General features: G+C 36.7%; 1 protein-coding gene and 1 pseudogene across 4 annotated transcripts in view; one reads left to right on the forward strand and one right to left on the reverse strand.

The window, feature by feature from the left end:
- Nucleotides 1–13968, reverse strand: part of KNTC1 (kinetochore associated 1) — a 93861-nt gene that overhangs the window by 57532 nt on the left and 22361 nt on the right. For all 4 annotated transcript variants that reach the window (XR_011646486.1, XM_058281316.2, XM_004455963.5 and 1 more), the window contains exons 17-26: nucleotides 10478–10603; nucleotides 10301–10390; nucleotides 9833–9886; nucleotides 8254–8315; nucleotides 4575–4686; nucleotides 3306–3449; nucleotides 2409–2465; nucleotides 2218–2319; nucleotides 648–767; nucleotides 415–558 (exon numbers count right to left, since the gene is read on the reverse strand). Coding sequence is in view for 3 of the 4 variants with exons in the window: in XM_058281316.2 (XP_058137299.1) it covers nucleotides 415–558; nucleotides 648–767; nucleotides 2218–2319; nucleotides 2409–2465; nucleotides 3306–3449; nucleotides 4575–4686; nucleotides 8254–8315; nucleotides 9833–9886; nucleotides 10301–10390; nucleotides 10478–10603 (1011 nt within the window). In the remaining variant the exon portion in view is untranslated. The remainder of the gene's footprint in view (nucleotides 1–414; nucleotides 559–647; nucleotides 768–2217; nucleotides 2320–2408; nucleotides 2466–3305; nucleotides 3450–4574; nucleotides 4687–8253; nucleotides 8316–9832; nucleotides 9887–10300; nucleotides 10391–10477; nucleotides 10604–13968) is intronic.
- On the forward strand, nucleotides 12052–12545 carry LOC139437011 (small ribosomal subunit protein eS10-like; annotated as a pseudogene).

Raw genomic sequence — 13968 nt, forward strand, 5'->3', positions numbered from 1 at the left:
TGCATACATATAAAAAGGTTGATAAAGAGCCTTTAAGGATGTGTAAAAAAAAACAAAAAATTCTAATTAGGAAGTTGAATAATGGTCAAAGAATACAAAATTGCCAAAACTTTAGCTTTCAGTCTTGTATAGAAAACTTAAGAAGGAAACATTCTTGAAGAATCTGTAAGATATTGTAGCTTATGTCTACAAAAAAATATTTACCAAGCTCATACTCCTATTATTACACAATAACCTTTTGGGGAAAGAACAAAAATTAACCCCATTTCATAAATGAAGCTTTGTAAGGTTAAATTAGTAGTATAATTCTCATATTCTAAACCAGTACGTTTGCTGCATAAGTTCTGATGGGTAAAGCATACCATTCCTTAAAGAGTTAAAAATTTAATACAAAAGCTTGAAAGAAAAGGTTACCTCTATGTACAGTAGGAGAAGTTCCTCCTCTTGCAAGTCATGCTCATGCATGTAAACTCTTATGAATTTCTCTAATGTGGAAGGAACAAGCTCTGGAGCCAACACTTTATCAAACATTCGGAACACTATGGTGGTTGTATTCTCCTGGATGCCAAAGAAAGACTGCATAAGTGCAAACTCTAGCCAAACTGGATAAAATAAACAAAATAATTCCAATGAGTCAGAACTTTTACCTTCTCAAAATCAGAAAGGGCCAACTTGCAGTTGTATTTCCTATGTAACGTGATTAACTCTCGCAAGTTATTTACCAAGGTCCTTAACTGACATACTTCCTCTGTGTTTTGATAATCCTTCTAAAACAAGTTAAAAGTTGTTAAGAATATAAGACAAAAGTGTGAAATGGGAAACAAAGAGTAAGAATTATATCAGATAAAATAAGAAACAACCATGATTATGTATAAAAGGAAATCTGCAACTTTAATGCAACACAATGTACCTTTAAATGTTATAGAATTTTAACTAGAATTAACTAATACAAATTAACATAGGTCAGAATCCGATAAATATCTGAAAGAAATTTTCCTTCTTAAAAAGAAAAAATATATAAAAGACTAATAATATTAGGACATATATTTTCAGAATACTTCAGTACACAAACATTTAGATAAACCTCAATTCCTCACCTATCTATACACATCACAATCAGACATAATGCTATAACATTTTCTTAAGTTAGAGACAAAGAATAGAAATCTCAATGTTGATAAAAGGCAAAACAGGAAAGAGATAAAGAAGTATTTTTAGCAAAGAGTTCTTTCATGAAAAAATATAGTCTTGTGATAAATCAATAACTGCTTGAAACTATAAGAAAAAAATTGTTTTAAGACAGTACAATAAGCAAGCATTAATTATTAATTTTCTATATCAGAAAGTGGGAGGAAATTTATTATTTTTTTAAATCTTGAAATTTAAGGATCAAATACTTCTTAATGTACATGATTTTAAAGGTCATAATAAAAGATTTTGTTTTACAAGTGGTAGAAATGTACTTAATGTCAAAGTTCAGATTATACTGAAATGTCTCATCTATTAGTTTATAATCTAAATTATGGCTCCCCACAAACTTTTTTAAATGCAAGAATGTACATTTTTTTTCAATAGTATAAACACTTTCTAAGTTTTTAAAAACTTGAAGAGATAAAGAAATGAACTTAAGAAATTTAGAATTTCAGCTTACTAACATCAAATATAACATCAATACTCTTGATCTGAGCATTGCCGTTTTTTCAGACTGACAGAAGTCCCAGATTTTTTTCAATTTAATCTTAAAAAAAAAAAGTCATTGCTACTGAAGCTTAATGGCTTTTGGAATGTCTAAGAAATACAGCCAGAACTAAGGGTGATTTCCTAGTTTTAACAAAATAAGTAGACTTGATGGTTACAGCCTTTAAAAACCACTAAGCCTGTTCTTTTAAAGGTGTTCTGAAGTGCTGCTGATGCGGAAAATCCCAGTTACATCACCTAGGTGTATGTTTACATATTGTTTTCCTTTTGGTTGGTTCAAGAGAGAAAAAAGTGTATTGAAATAGGTCGAAATCAGAACAGAAATACCAGAAAAGAAAAAGAGTAAATTTTTCTTTTTGTGGGGTTTAAAAGTACAGAACAAAAGTAAAGAGAATAAAAACTGAAAATTTAAGAAATGGATATTTTTCCAGATACTTTTCTCTAAACACATGTAGACAAACCCTTTTACTATAATAAATTGAATGTTTCATTACTAAAAATTCATTCTTCACATCATACCGAAGAAATCCAATGCCAAGAGGACACAAATCGCAACTCATCTGGTTTTACTGCTGTAAAAAACACCTCTGCCAGCTGAAGTCCATTATCTGGCCAGTTTGCCTTTAAAAAACATTAGAGACTGTTAAAAATACTCATTCACACTGCTGAGAGTGTGTGAAATGTCTTTTCAATGCTAATTATGTTATTACCTTATCAGTTAATTCAAGGTTTCTGGCTGCTTGCTCCAGCCACTTTGCAAGAATTTTCTGAAATAGATACATTGTTTGAAGACAAAAAACTGGACAACCACTGAAATTTTTAAAAACCTCCATAATCTTTTTTTTTATTCAGGTGACATAAACATAACATTCAACTAACCATTTTAAGTATACAATTCAGTGGCATTCAGAGAATTCACAGTATTGTGCAAACATCACCTCCCTCTAGTTTCAAAACTTCAATCACTCCAGAAAATGACTGTACCCATTAAGTAATCACTCTCCATTCTCCTCTCACCCTTTTCCTGGCAACCATTCATCTACATTTTTTTTCTTTTTAAGATTTATTTTTTATTTATTTCTCTTCCCTCCCCCCCTCCAGTTGTCTGCTCTCTGTGTCCATTCACTGTGTGTTCTTCTGTGACCACTTCTATCCTTATCAGCAGCACTGGGAATCTGTGTTTCTTTTTGTTGCATCATCTTGCTGTGTCAGGTCTTGTGTGTGTGGCACCATTTTTAGGCAGGCTGCACCTTCTTTCGTACTGGGCGGCTGTCCTTATGGGCGCACTCCTTGGGGGGGCACCCCTGAGTGGTATGGCAATCCTTGCACGCATCAGCACTGTGCATGGGCCAGCTCCACACAGGTCAAGGAGGCCCGGGGTTTGAACCGCAGACCTCCCGGGTGGTAGGCAGACGCCCTATCCATTGGGCCAAGACCGTTTCCCTCATCTACTGTCTCTATAGATTTGCCTATTCTGGATCCCATAATAATCTTTAAAAAAAATAAATAGAAAAACAGACTCAAAGGAATTAACTGGTGCTAATATGACTAATGTAAAACATAAAATTAAACCATTAAGAGTGGGAAAACTTAGAGCTACAGCTCACCTGTCCTTCAGGAACAGTCCTTCTCACAAATGGAATCACATCATTTTTAAACCACGAACAGAGTTTTTGCAGAGAGAATGGTGTAGAGATAGAGTTGAGCAAGTTCTCAAGCATTTTCACATCAAATCTGCTTTCAAAGTTTGCCTAAATTACATGGAGTGAGAAATCAAGATTTAGCCAACAAATTTATATAACTAAGTGACAGCTCCCAAAAGGAAAAGCTCTCATAGGAATTTCAGGAACTACTTTACTATTAATGAGCTCTTGAGGTGATTTATTCTATACAAATCATTCAAGAGAGGAGCCACAAGTTCTATCAAATCTCATGGTTGTGAGAGCCAAATAATAACTTAGGTAGCAGTAGAACTGGCAAAGATGGCATTCTAAGGAAAACTTAACCAAAAGTGATAGCACAAAGTCTAACAAGCAAGCAAATGTGTCTATTACTGGCACTGTGCCAAGATATTACTTTTTGGACATAATGCTACCTGCCAATATTTAGGGAATACAAATAAGCAATTTCAAAGGTCAATCCTTTAGCACAATCTGGGTTGTAAATGGAACATCCTCTCCACCAATAAACACAAAAAAATCACTTAATAAAATGTTGCTTTTTGAATTTAGAGTTAGATTCTCAATCATAAATTAAGATTCTCTTATATCTTTTTAGTACTTCCTCTTTTTTTTTTTTTTTTAAGATTTAGCTCTCTCCTCTCCGCTCCCCAGTTGTCTGCTCTCTGTGTCCATTCGCTATGTGTTCTTCTGTGACCGCTTCTATCCTTATCAGCGGCACCGGGAATCTATGTTTCTTTTTGTTGCGTCATCTTGTTGTTTCGGCTCTCTGTGTGTGCGGCACCATTTCTGGGCAGGCTGCACTTTCTTTCACACCGGGCCACTCTCCTTACGGGGTGCACTCCTTGCGCGTGGGACTCCCCTACGCAGGGGGCACCCCTGTGTGGCACAGCACTCCTTGTGTGCATCAGCACTGCGCATGGGCCACCTCCACACGGGTCAAGGAGGCCCGGGGTTTGAACCGCGGACCTCCCATGTGGTAGGAGGACGCCCTATCCATTGGGCCAAGTCTTCTTCCCTTCCTCTTCTATAATACCATCAAAAACAATTTTCACTGGGAAAGGTTATATTTTAGCAAATAATCTGAAATCATTCCACATTCCATCACACTTGCCACCCTGTTAGTTTCCAACACTGACTTAATCACCTATTTCAGAAGCTATAGAGCCATTAAGAAGAAAACGCAAAATATATTACCCGATGTCTAAGCCAAAGGTACTGTGCACAAACAAGGTTTCCTTCTCTTAGCTGTAAAAAAATATCTTTAAGATCATCTTCATTTTTCAGAAATTCAATCCAAGAACCACCACTGTGAAATTAAAGGTAGAAAAAAGATAGTCATTTAAAAAGAAAAATTGTTATGCCTCACATTATCATTAGTTTTTTTTTACTCAGAAAGTTGGAAACAAACCAGTTCCAAAGAGTACACAGTGAAAATAAGTTTCTTTCTTATCTCAGACCCAAAGAGATTCAGTCATCTACCCCAGAAGCCATATTTCTTCTTACAGGTCCTCCCCAAGATACAGGAACCATTTTAGGTACTTTTTAAAAAAATTAACTTTAGGGAAGCGGATGTGGCTCAGGTGACTAAGCTCCCACCTACCACAAGGGAGGTCCTTGGTTCAGTTCCCGGTGCCTCCTAAAGAAGACAGGTGTGGCAAGCTGACAACAAGATGATGCAAAAGAGACGCAAGAAGAAAAACATAATTAGAGACATAACAAAAGCTGGGAGCAGAGGTTCCTGGCATCTCCTAAAGAAAATGAGCAAGACTGCGAGCTGACATGACAGGTAGGCATGGCAAGCTGACACAATAAAAGACACAAGAAGAACAAACATGAGAGACACAACAAAGCAGAGAACAGAGGCACTCAAGTGATTAGGTGCCTCCCTCCTACAATGGAGGTTCCAGGTTCAGTTCCCAGTGCCTCCTACAGACACAACACACAGCAAGTGCAAACAATGAGGGGGTGGGGAGAAATAAATAAATCTTTTTTTAAAATTTCACTTTATATTATCTTGGAGCTTGTACCAAATGAGTACATATAAGTGTAACTGCTTTTAATGACTATACAGTATCCCAAGGCATGGGTTTGCTGTCATTTCTTTAACTAGTGCCCCTCAGTAACATCTTGTAATTTGCTATAACCAACTATGCTACAATGACATTTCAGTCCTGATTAAAACTTAGAAACAGATGATGAATATTTCATTAATATGATTTTTTAATAACGCCAATATCGTGCATAAAAAATAAAACAAAAGAAGCATTTCCATTAAAGTCAGGAACAAGAGAAGGATGTTCATTACCACCATTACTTAATAATATTCTAGAAATAATTAGTCAATGAAATTAGACAAGGAAAAAATGTTGAGAAAAGTTAAAGCAAAATATTCATTATTTGAATATATGATTATACACCTTGAAAAAGATCAACTCAAATATTACAATACTATTCATGAAAGTAGATGGCTAAAACATAATTTTAAAAAAATCAATAGCTTTCCCATATTTTTTGGAAAATATAATGTAGAAAGTTCTATTTACAACAGTAGGAAAAAAGATAAAAATACCTTCAAATATACTTAACAAAAAATCTACAAAATCTATAAGAAGAAAACTTATTAGATACCATTCTGGAGTACTAATAAAGAATAGAAGGAGTAGAGAGACACATACAGTTCTTAAATAGGAATATCCAATATTGCAAAGATATTTATCGGTTATCTCCAAATTGTACTTAGGTTCTGGACATTCCCAATAAAAATACCAGTAGAAATTAAAAAAAACAAACAAACAAAAAACTAGACAAACTGATTCTAAACGTTATACAGAAAAACAAACATGAATGTATAGCACCCACAATTCTTAAAAATAAAAGAAAGTATGCTAGAGGTAGGCTATAGGATTTTTAACGCTACATTAATTAAAACAATGGAATGCTGGTGAATGAATAGTGAGATGAGATCAAGTGAATAGAATTAAAGGCCAAAGATAGATTCAAACACACGAGTTTTTAGCTTATGATAAAGTTAACACTTCAATTAGCCATGAAAAAGGGATTATTTAATGATGATCTTGGAGTAACTGACTAGCCACAAGAAAGCCCGATCCTACCTCATTCCTTATACCAGAATATATTCCCAATAAAACAAATATTTAAATGTTAAAAAAATGAAAGACAGAAATGAAGGAACACAAGAGAATTTATTTATAACCGTTGATTGGGCAATATCTTTCCAAACAGATATAAATTTTTTTTTTTAATTTCTTGCAAAAAAATACCAAAAATTAAATCAAAAGAAAAATGCCAAAACTGGGGGAAATTTTGAGATACTGAGAAGGGGATTATACCAATCAATTTTTAAAAGGCCAACCCAAGAGAAATATGGATAAAAAATAAAAAGGAGAAAATCAGTGGTCTTTTGATCTCAAGAATACGTACCTCAATCAAAATAAAAATAAAAGGGAAACATGTGGCTCAACCAATTGCGCTCCCGTCTACCATATAGGAGGTCCAGGGTTCAATGCCCAGGGCCTCCTGGTGAGGGCAAGCTGGTCCTCATGGAGTGCCCTCCTGTGTGGGAATGCCACCCAGTGCAGGAAAGCTGCCCCGCACAGGAGTGTCGGCTGATGCTGAGAGACGGCATGGCAAGATGACAAAACAAGAGACACAGAGGAGAGAAAATAAGAAGACGTGGCAAAACAGAGAGTAGAGGTGGCACAAGAAAATAATTGCCTCTCTTCCACTCTGGAAGGTGTCAGGATCAGTTCCTGGAGCCGCCTAATGAAAATACAAGCAGACACAGGAGAATACACGGTGAATGGACACAGAGAGCAGACAACAGGGGAAACTGAGGTGGGGGGGAATAAAATTTAAAAAAAATTAAAGCAATGTAGTGCTAATTTTTGCAATACCAGATTAACAAAAAACAAAACTTTTATAATACAGTGTTGATGAATGAGTCACAAGATAGGTACTCCACTATACCATCTATGGGAACTGATATATTTGGAGAGCAAATTTAAAAGCATGTATCTTTTGCCTTAGCAATTTTCCTCCCTTTGTTAAAAGAAGATTTATTTATTTATTTATCCCCCTTCCCCTTCCCCTTCTCCTCCCTCCCTCTGCCATGCTGTTTTTGCTGTTTGTGTCAATTCGCCGTGTGATCTATTTCTCTTTTTGTCTTCTCTTCTTAATTTTTCTCCTCTAGGAATCACCAGAATTTGATCTTGGGGACCTCCGACGTGGAGAAAGATTCCGTGTCAGCTGTGCCACCTCAGTTCCTGGTGTCTGCTATGCTTCACCTTGACTCTCCCCTTGTCTCTTTTTGTTGCATCATCATCTTGCTGCGTGACTCACTTGTGCATGCACTGGCTCACCACGCGGGCACTCATGTGGGCACTTGGTTCACCACACAGGCACTTGGATTGCCACGTGGGCACTTGGCTCACCATGGAGGCATGCTTTCTCTTTTATTTCACCAGGAGGTCCCAGGGATTGAACCTGGCTTCTCCCATAAGGTAGGCAGAAGTCCTATCACTTGAGCCACATCCACTTCTCTGCTTCCAGAAATTGAGTTATACTCACATGTGCACCAAAAATAACAATATTTACAAGTATGAGATGTAATTATCATAAAGATAAGACAAATCTACCTCTCAGGATGAATTAATGAACAGATATCATAGGAATACAACTGAGGGAAGATAGAAATAAAGAGATTCAGCCAATCATTTAGCAGAAAAGATGACGTTTCCTGTCACTCAACACCCCAGAAAAACAAATTCATTCAAAGAAATACTTTATCTTTTAAGGCATTTTAAGCATTGATTTGGTTCACAGTCTAAAAATTAAAAATGGGAACTGTACGAACCTGAATTTTTCTGGTCCAAATGCTCCATAAAAAGTAGTCAACTTCGCATGAGCCCTTAGTATCTAAGGAAAAACAACTTGATAATTTGAATTTTGTGTGCAAAAATATTTAAACTTGAAAACATTAAAAATTATGCATTTCACTTCAGAATCTTGCAGATACTCTAATTTCACCCCATAATACAAGTCAGTAAGTCAATTCCCATAAACATGACCATCTTTATTTAACATAAAACAAAGCAAAAAAAAAAAAAGAAAAGAAAAGAAAAACATGAAACAATGAAAACTTTTCCAAACACATTAAATGTAATAAAAGTGCAAAAAAGAGGGGAGTGGACATGGCTCAAACAGTTGAGCACCTGCTTTCCACATGGGAGGTCCCAGGTTCAGTTCCCAGTGCCTCCTAAAAACAAAAAAACAAACAACAAGCAAACAAAGAAAAAAACCAATTCAGGGAGCTGATGTGGTTCAGTGGTTGAGCTCCGGCTTCCCACATATAAGGTCCCAGGTTCAATCCCCAGTTCCAGTATTGTAGCAATTTGATAGTACTGATGAATTCCAAAAAGAAATACTGGATTATGCTTGTGAACTGATCTTTTCCTCTGGTCTTATTAGATCATACTGGATTCAGAGGTTTGCTTAATTAAGTAATCACATAACCCTCTTGTGCCAGTAGGGTGCTGAATCCCCACCTTTTGGTGGTTGGGTACTCACAGATAAAAGGCATGGCAAAAACAGAGTTGAGGGCTTTTAATGTTGGAGTTTTGATGTAGGAGTTTGATGCTGAAGCTGGAGCCCCAGGGAGAGAGACAGAGCTGTTCACCTGATAATCTACAGCTGACCTTGTGGAGAGGCAAAGCCTAGAGAGCCTCATAGTCTATAGCTGACCTTGTGGAGAAAACAGAGGAACTCAGCCCAGAGGAACCCAGGAAGCCTGAATCCTTGCATACATCAGCGCTCTTGCTCCAACAGGTGAAAATAGACTTTGGTGAGGGAATAACTTATGCTTTATGGCCTGGTATCTGTTAATCTCCTACTCCAAATAAATACCCTTCATAAAAACCAAGCAATTTCTGTTATTTTGCATCAGCACCCTTTTGGCTAATAAAAGTACCTTAAAAAAAAAAAAACTTCCAAAAAAGAGAAAGGTATTTGCACAGTGATTGTAGGTACCCTTCAAAATCAACTTTCCCACTGATGTCAAAATGTCCTCAGGGTAAAAACCTAGCTGTGTTATACCAAACACTGACTTTGAGCTAAGAATTTTAAAGTATATATTCATATGTGCACCCACACGTGAATGTTTGGCACCATCATAATCATCATCACAGTTTACATTTATTTGAGTACTTAACAGGTGCCACATACGATGTAAAATGATTTATAGGAATGATTTCATTTGACCTCAAAATAGCCCTATAAAGTAAATTCATAATATTATTATTCCCATTTTATAATTAAGGAAACTGAGGTATTAAGATGATAACAAGCTCTTAAAAAAATGCAGACATATCCTAAATGGAAAACCCTATTGTGAAGGTCCATTAACCCATAAATTGCCCTATAAGTCAATGAATCACCTCTTTTAAGCCATCAGAATAGACAGGAATAGTTTTATCTTCTTTCTTCAAAAGCTATGATGAACAATAAGAAGCACAGTTAGAATATCTGTTATATAAAATTTTTCATAAAATTAGATGGATTGTGAATTAAAGAAAAATTATCTTTAAAAATGTAATTGACTCTAAAATAGTGAACAATAAAGAAATGACTTTTTTTTTAATAATGCAAAAAAATATATTGTAGGAAAACAGTACCTAACATTTTGCCCATGTTATTCCTTGATTCTAGGGACCATAATTATCAATGGTACTCACAGGTCATTGTAGGGTTACAGTCTACAGTAAAAACAGCATTATTTGCAATGTCAAAAAGTACATGTTAAAAAAGGTCTATGATGGTAGAAGAAATCGTTTTTTTTTTTAATTATTTCTTTTGCATAAGACAAACCAACATGTACAAATGTGATAAAAAACAAAAACACTTACTCTGGTTTTGGCGTAATTTAGCATTTCCTGGGTTGTTTCATAGGTTATCCACTGAGCCTTCAAGCAGTAATCCACCACAAACTCATCGTCCTGTTTCACAAATGCCAGACATGATGAGGCACCCCCAGTGGTGATCACTGTATCAGTAGGAATGCTTATGTGACAGAGAAAACCTACCTGGATTTTATGTAGATTTTCTTTAGCTTCATCTACAAGTTTTTGCCATTGAGACTGCTCACTGGTATCCACAGAACACAAAGCTAGTTTCTCCAAAATATCATTTGATTTTACCTTGTAAACAAGCTGTAAAATAAATATGTCAAATCAAATTACTCAAAGCACAATGCTGTGAGAGGTAAACTTATCTAGTAATCTGCATATAAGAATTGATTATTAAAAGAAGGAAATTATCATGTGGCCCAGGAATATGTTTGTAAGTCAGCAACACTTAGATAACTGTAAAATAACTTAGATTATTAAGCTTTAGAGAAACAACTTCTAAAGTCCTTACTATACACATCAAGCAGTGTAATAAGAGCTTTATATTTATTACCTCATTTAAATCTCATTAAAAATCTAAGAAATAAGCATTTAAACCTCATCATAACTCTATGGGGTAATATTGATACCCCTATTTTACAGACAAGAAAACTGAGAGTTAAGAAAAGCTAAGTATGACTTTGATAGAGTTGGACTCAGATGTGACCTTACTACACATGCCTCTTCTGTCACTCTTACTGAACCTGTAGTTGGCACTGGGGTTGGTGGATACTCAGGAGACTTCAATCTCTGGACTGGCCATGTGCCAGCTGGGCCCTGTGCCTCAGCAAAGTTGCAACTCCTACTCTCTGGTTCATTTAACCTACCCAGGTCAGCTAACAGGGAGGTGAAGGTGGTCAACCACCACACCAGGGAGCCAAGGGTGCCTACAACTGCAAGCAGAATTCCATCCATTAGCCATGTGGCATCTAAGCCCCGTCTCGATTTAGAGGTGGAGTGGATATCACCATCCCAGGGTCCACAGGATGGAGGAATAAAATATGGATTAGGGTAGACTTACTGGTATTCTGCTATAGAACTATTGTGACTCTAGCATGGAAGAAATTGTGTTATTGATGTGGAGACAGTGGCCACGGTAGTTCCTGAGAGCAGGGAAAGGGGAGAAGAGATGTGATGTGGGGGCATTTTCTGCACTTGGAGTTGTCCTAAATGATACTGCAGGGTCAGATGCCAGACATGATATAATCTGCCATAACCCACTGAATGGACTGGGGGAGAATGTAAACTATAATGTAAACTATTATCCATGGGGTACAATAGTGCTCCAAAATGTATTCACCAAATGCAGTGAATGTGCCAGTGATGAAAGAGGTGGTTGATGTGGGAGGGATGGGGGGGGTGGGATGTGGGGTATATGGGAACCTCTAATATATTTTAATGTAACATTTTTTGTGATCTATGTATCTTTAAAAAAAAAGGCAAAAATTTTTTTAAGTCAAGCTTAAAAACCAAGCTTTTAACATTTTCTAAGAAAAATAAATTTTTTTTGAGCAATGCTTAGATCGAACTAAGTATAACCAGTGAACAAAATGCTTATTTAAGAACCAAGAAGTCTTTGTATAAGAAATAAAGAAAAAATTCTTTATGGTGAAAAATTTTTTTAAAAAGGCTAAGTAATTTGTCTGAAATTATGCAGTTCACAAATGATGAAGGGCTTTCCAGCCCTAGCCTGGGATGCAGCAGCTGCCACAATGTTGATGCCCAAGAAAAACCAGATTACCATTTATGAACTCCTAAATAAGGAGGGAGTGAAGGAGGCTAAGAAGGAGATCCACATGCCAAAGCACCCTTAGCTGGCAGAAAGACCATGCCCAACTTTCATGTCATGAAGGCCAGCAGTCTCTTAAGTCATGAGGCTACGTGAAGGAACAGTTTGCCTGCAGACATTTCTACTGGTACCTTACCAATGAGAGTATCCAGTATCTCTGTGTTTACCTCCACCTGTCCCGAGATCGTGCCTACCACCCTGCACCAGAGCTGTCCAGAGACCGGCAGGCTGCGGCTCAAAAGTCTGGAGGGAGAGCTACCTGCAAGACTCACAGGAGGGGAAGCTGATAGAGACATCTACAGAAAGAGTGCTATGCCTCCTGGTGCCAACAAGAAAGCTGAGGAAGGTGCTGGGTCAGCAACTGAATTCCAGCTTAGAGGCAGATTTGGTTGTGGATGTACATGGTCAACCGCCTAAGTAAAGTTGGAGTATGGGGTTATTTTGTGTTGAATAAACCTTAGCCAGAAAAAGAAAAACAAAAATTTTTAAGTAAAAAAAAAAGTGATGAAGGGGAGTGGATGTGGTTCAGTGGCTCTGTGGGTGAGCACCTGCTTCCCAAATACGAGGTCCTGGGTTCAATCCCCGGCCCCTGGCACCTCAAGAAAAAAAAAAAGTGATGGAGTTAGTTTTTAAAAGATAAATGCATAATTTTGTTTCATGTTGTGTTAGAAACAGCGCAAGTTAGAAATATCTAAAATTTCAGGTTTCTCTTCCCAAAGATAAAACATCAACTTTGATATGAGCTGTCTGGTTTTGAAAGCTAAAAATTAAGAGTGAACAGTTTCTCTGCTTCTATTTTACCACTCCTTGCCATTTCTTACCTGGTTTTCTCATGTTTTTCATATTTTCACTCTTTTTAAAATTTATTATGAAATCTTTCAGATGTTCAAAAAGGTAATAATATAGCAAACACTCATTACTCAAACAAATTTAAGAAATAAAGAATATTACTAATAGATTTCAAGTCCTCTTTATTTCCTTCCCAAATACATCATCCTACCTCTGCCAACCACAGATAGCCTGGATTATCCTAAATTTGGTGCTTATCATTCCATTCATTTCTTTATTCCTTTATTCATATACATGTCTAAACAATAACTAAAAGTAATTTGAATGTTTTAAAAAGATTCTCTCTCTCTCTCGCTTGCTCTCTCTTTCTTATTTTTCTTTTTGTGGTACTGGGGGCCAGGGATTGTACCCAGAACCTTGTATGTGGGAAACTGGTGCTCAGTCACTGAATCACATCAGCTTCCCTAGTTGGTTTTCTCATTCGTTTTGTTTGTTGTTTTTGTGTTTTTTTTTCAGGAGGCACCACAACCAAACCCAGGACTTCCCATGTGGGAGGTAGGCACTCAACTGTTTGAGCCACATCTGTTCCCCAAGGTTATATTTTTAAACACACACAGGCACCCACCTCCATTTAGGAAATATTCATTCTTTAATCAACTGTAATCAGGCTTTTCCTCCTTACTTCCCAGGAAATTGACTGTTCAAGGAATATCAAAGATCTCCTCATTGCCAAATTAAAGACATCTTTCAGCTTTCATACTTTATTCTCTCTGTAGTATCTGAAACCGATCACTCCCTACTTCTTAAAAGGTACTTCTTCCTTATCTTCTATAACCATACTTTCCTGTGGATGTTTTCCTTTTTCACCAAAGACGTGTTTTTATGGCTTTTCTTCCTTTATCACCTATAGGTTGGCATCTCCTGGATCTTGTCCTCAGATCTCTTCTTACTCTATACATTCTCCCTGAGTGGTCTGAGAGATTCCCCTGGTTTAACCTCCCACTACATTCAGCTCAAATAACTCCCCCATCATCTTAGCAGGCATCCCCAT

This window comes from Dasypus novemcinctus, chromosome 19 (assembly GCF_030445035.2).
Source record: "Dasypus novemcinctus isolate mDasNov1 chromosome 19, mDasNov1.1.hap2, whole genome shotgun sequence".
NCBI lineage: Eukaryota > Metazoa > Chordata > Mammalia > Cingulata > Dasypodidae > Dasypus > Dasypus novemcinctus.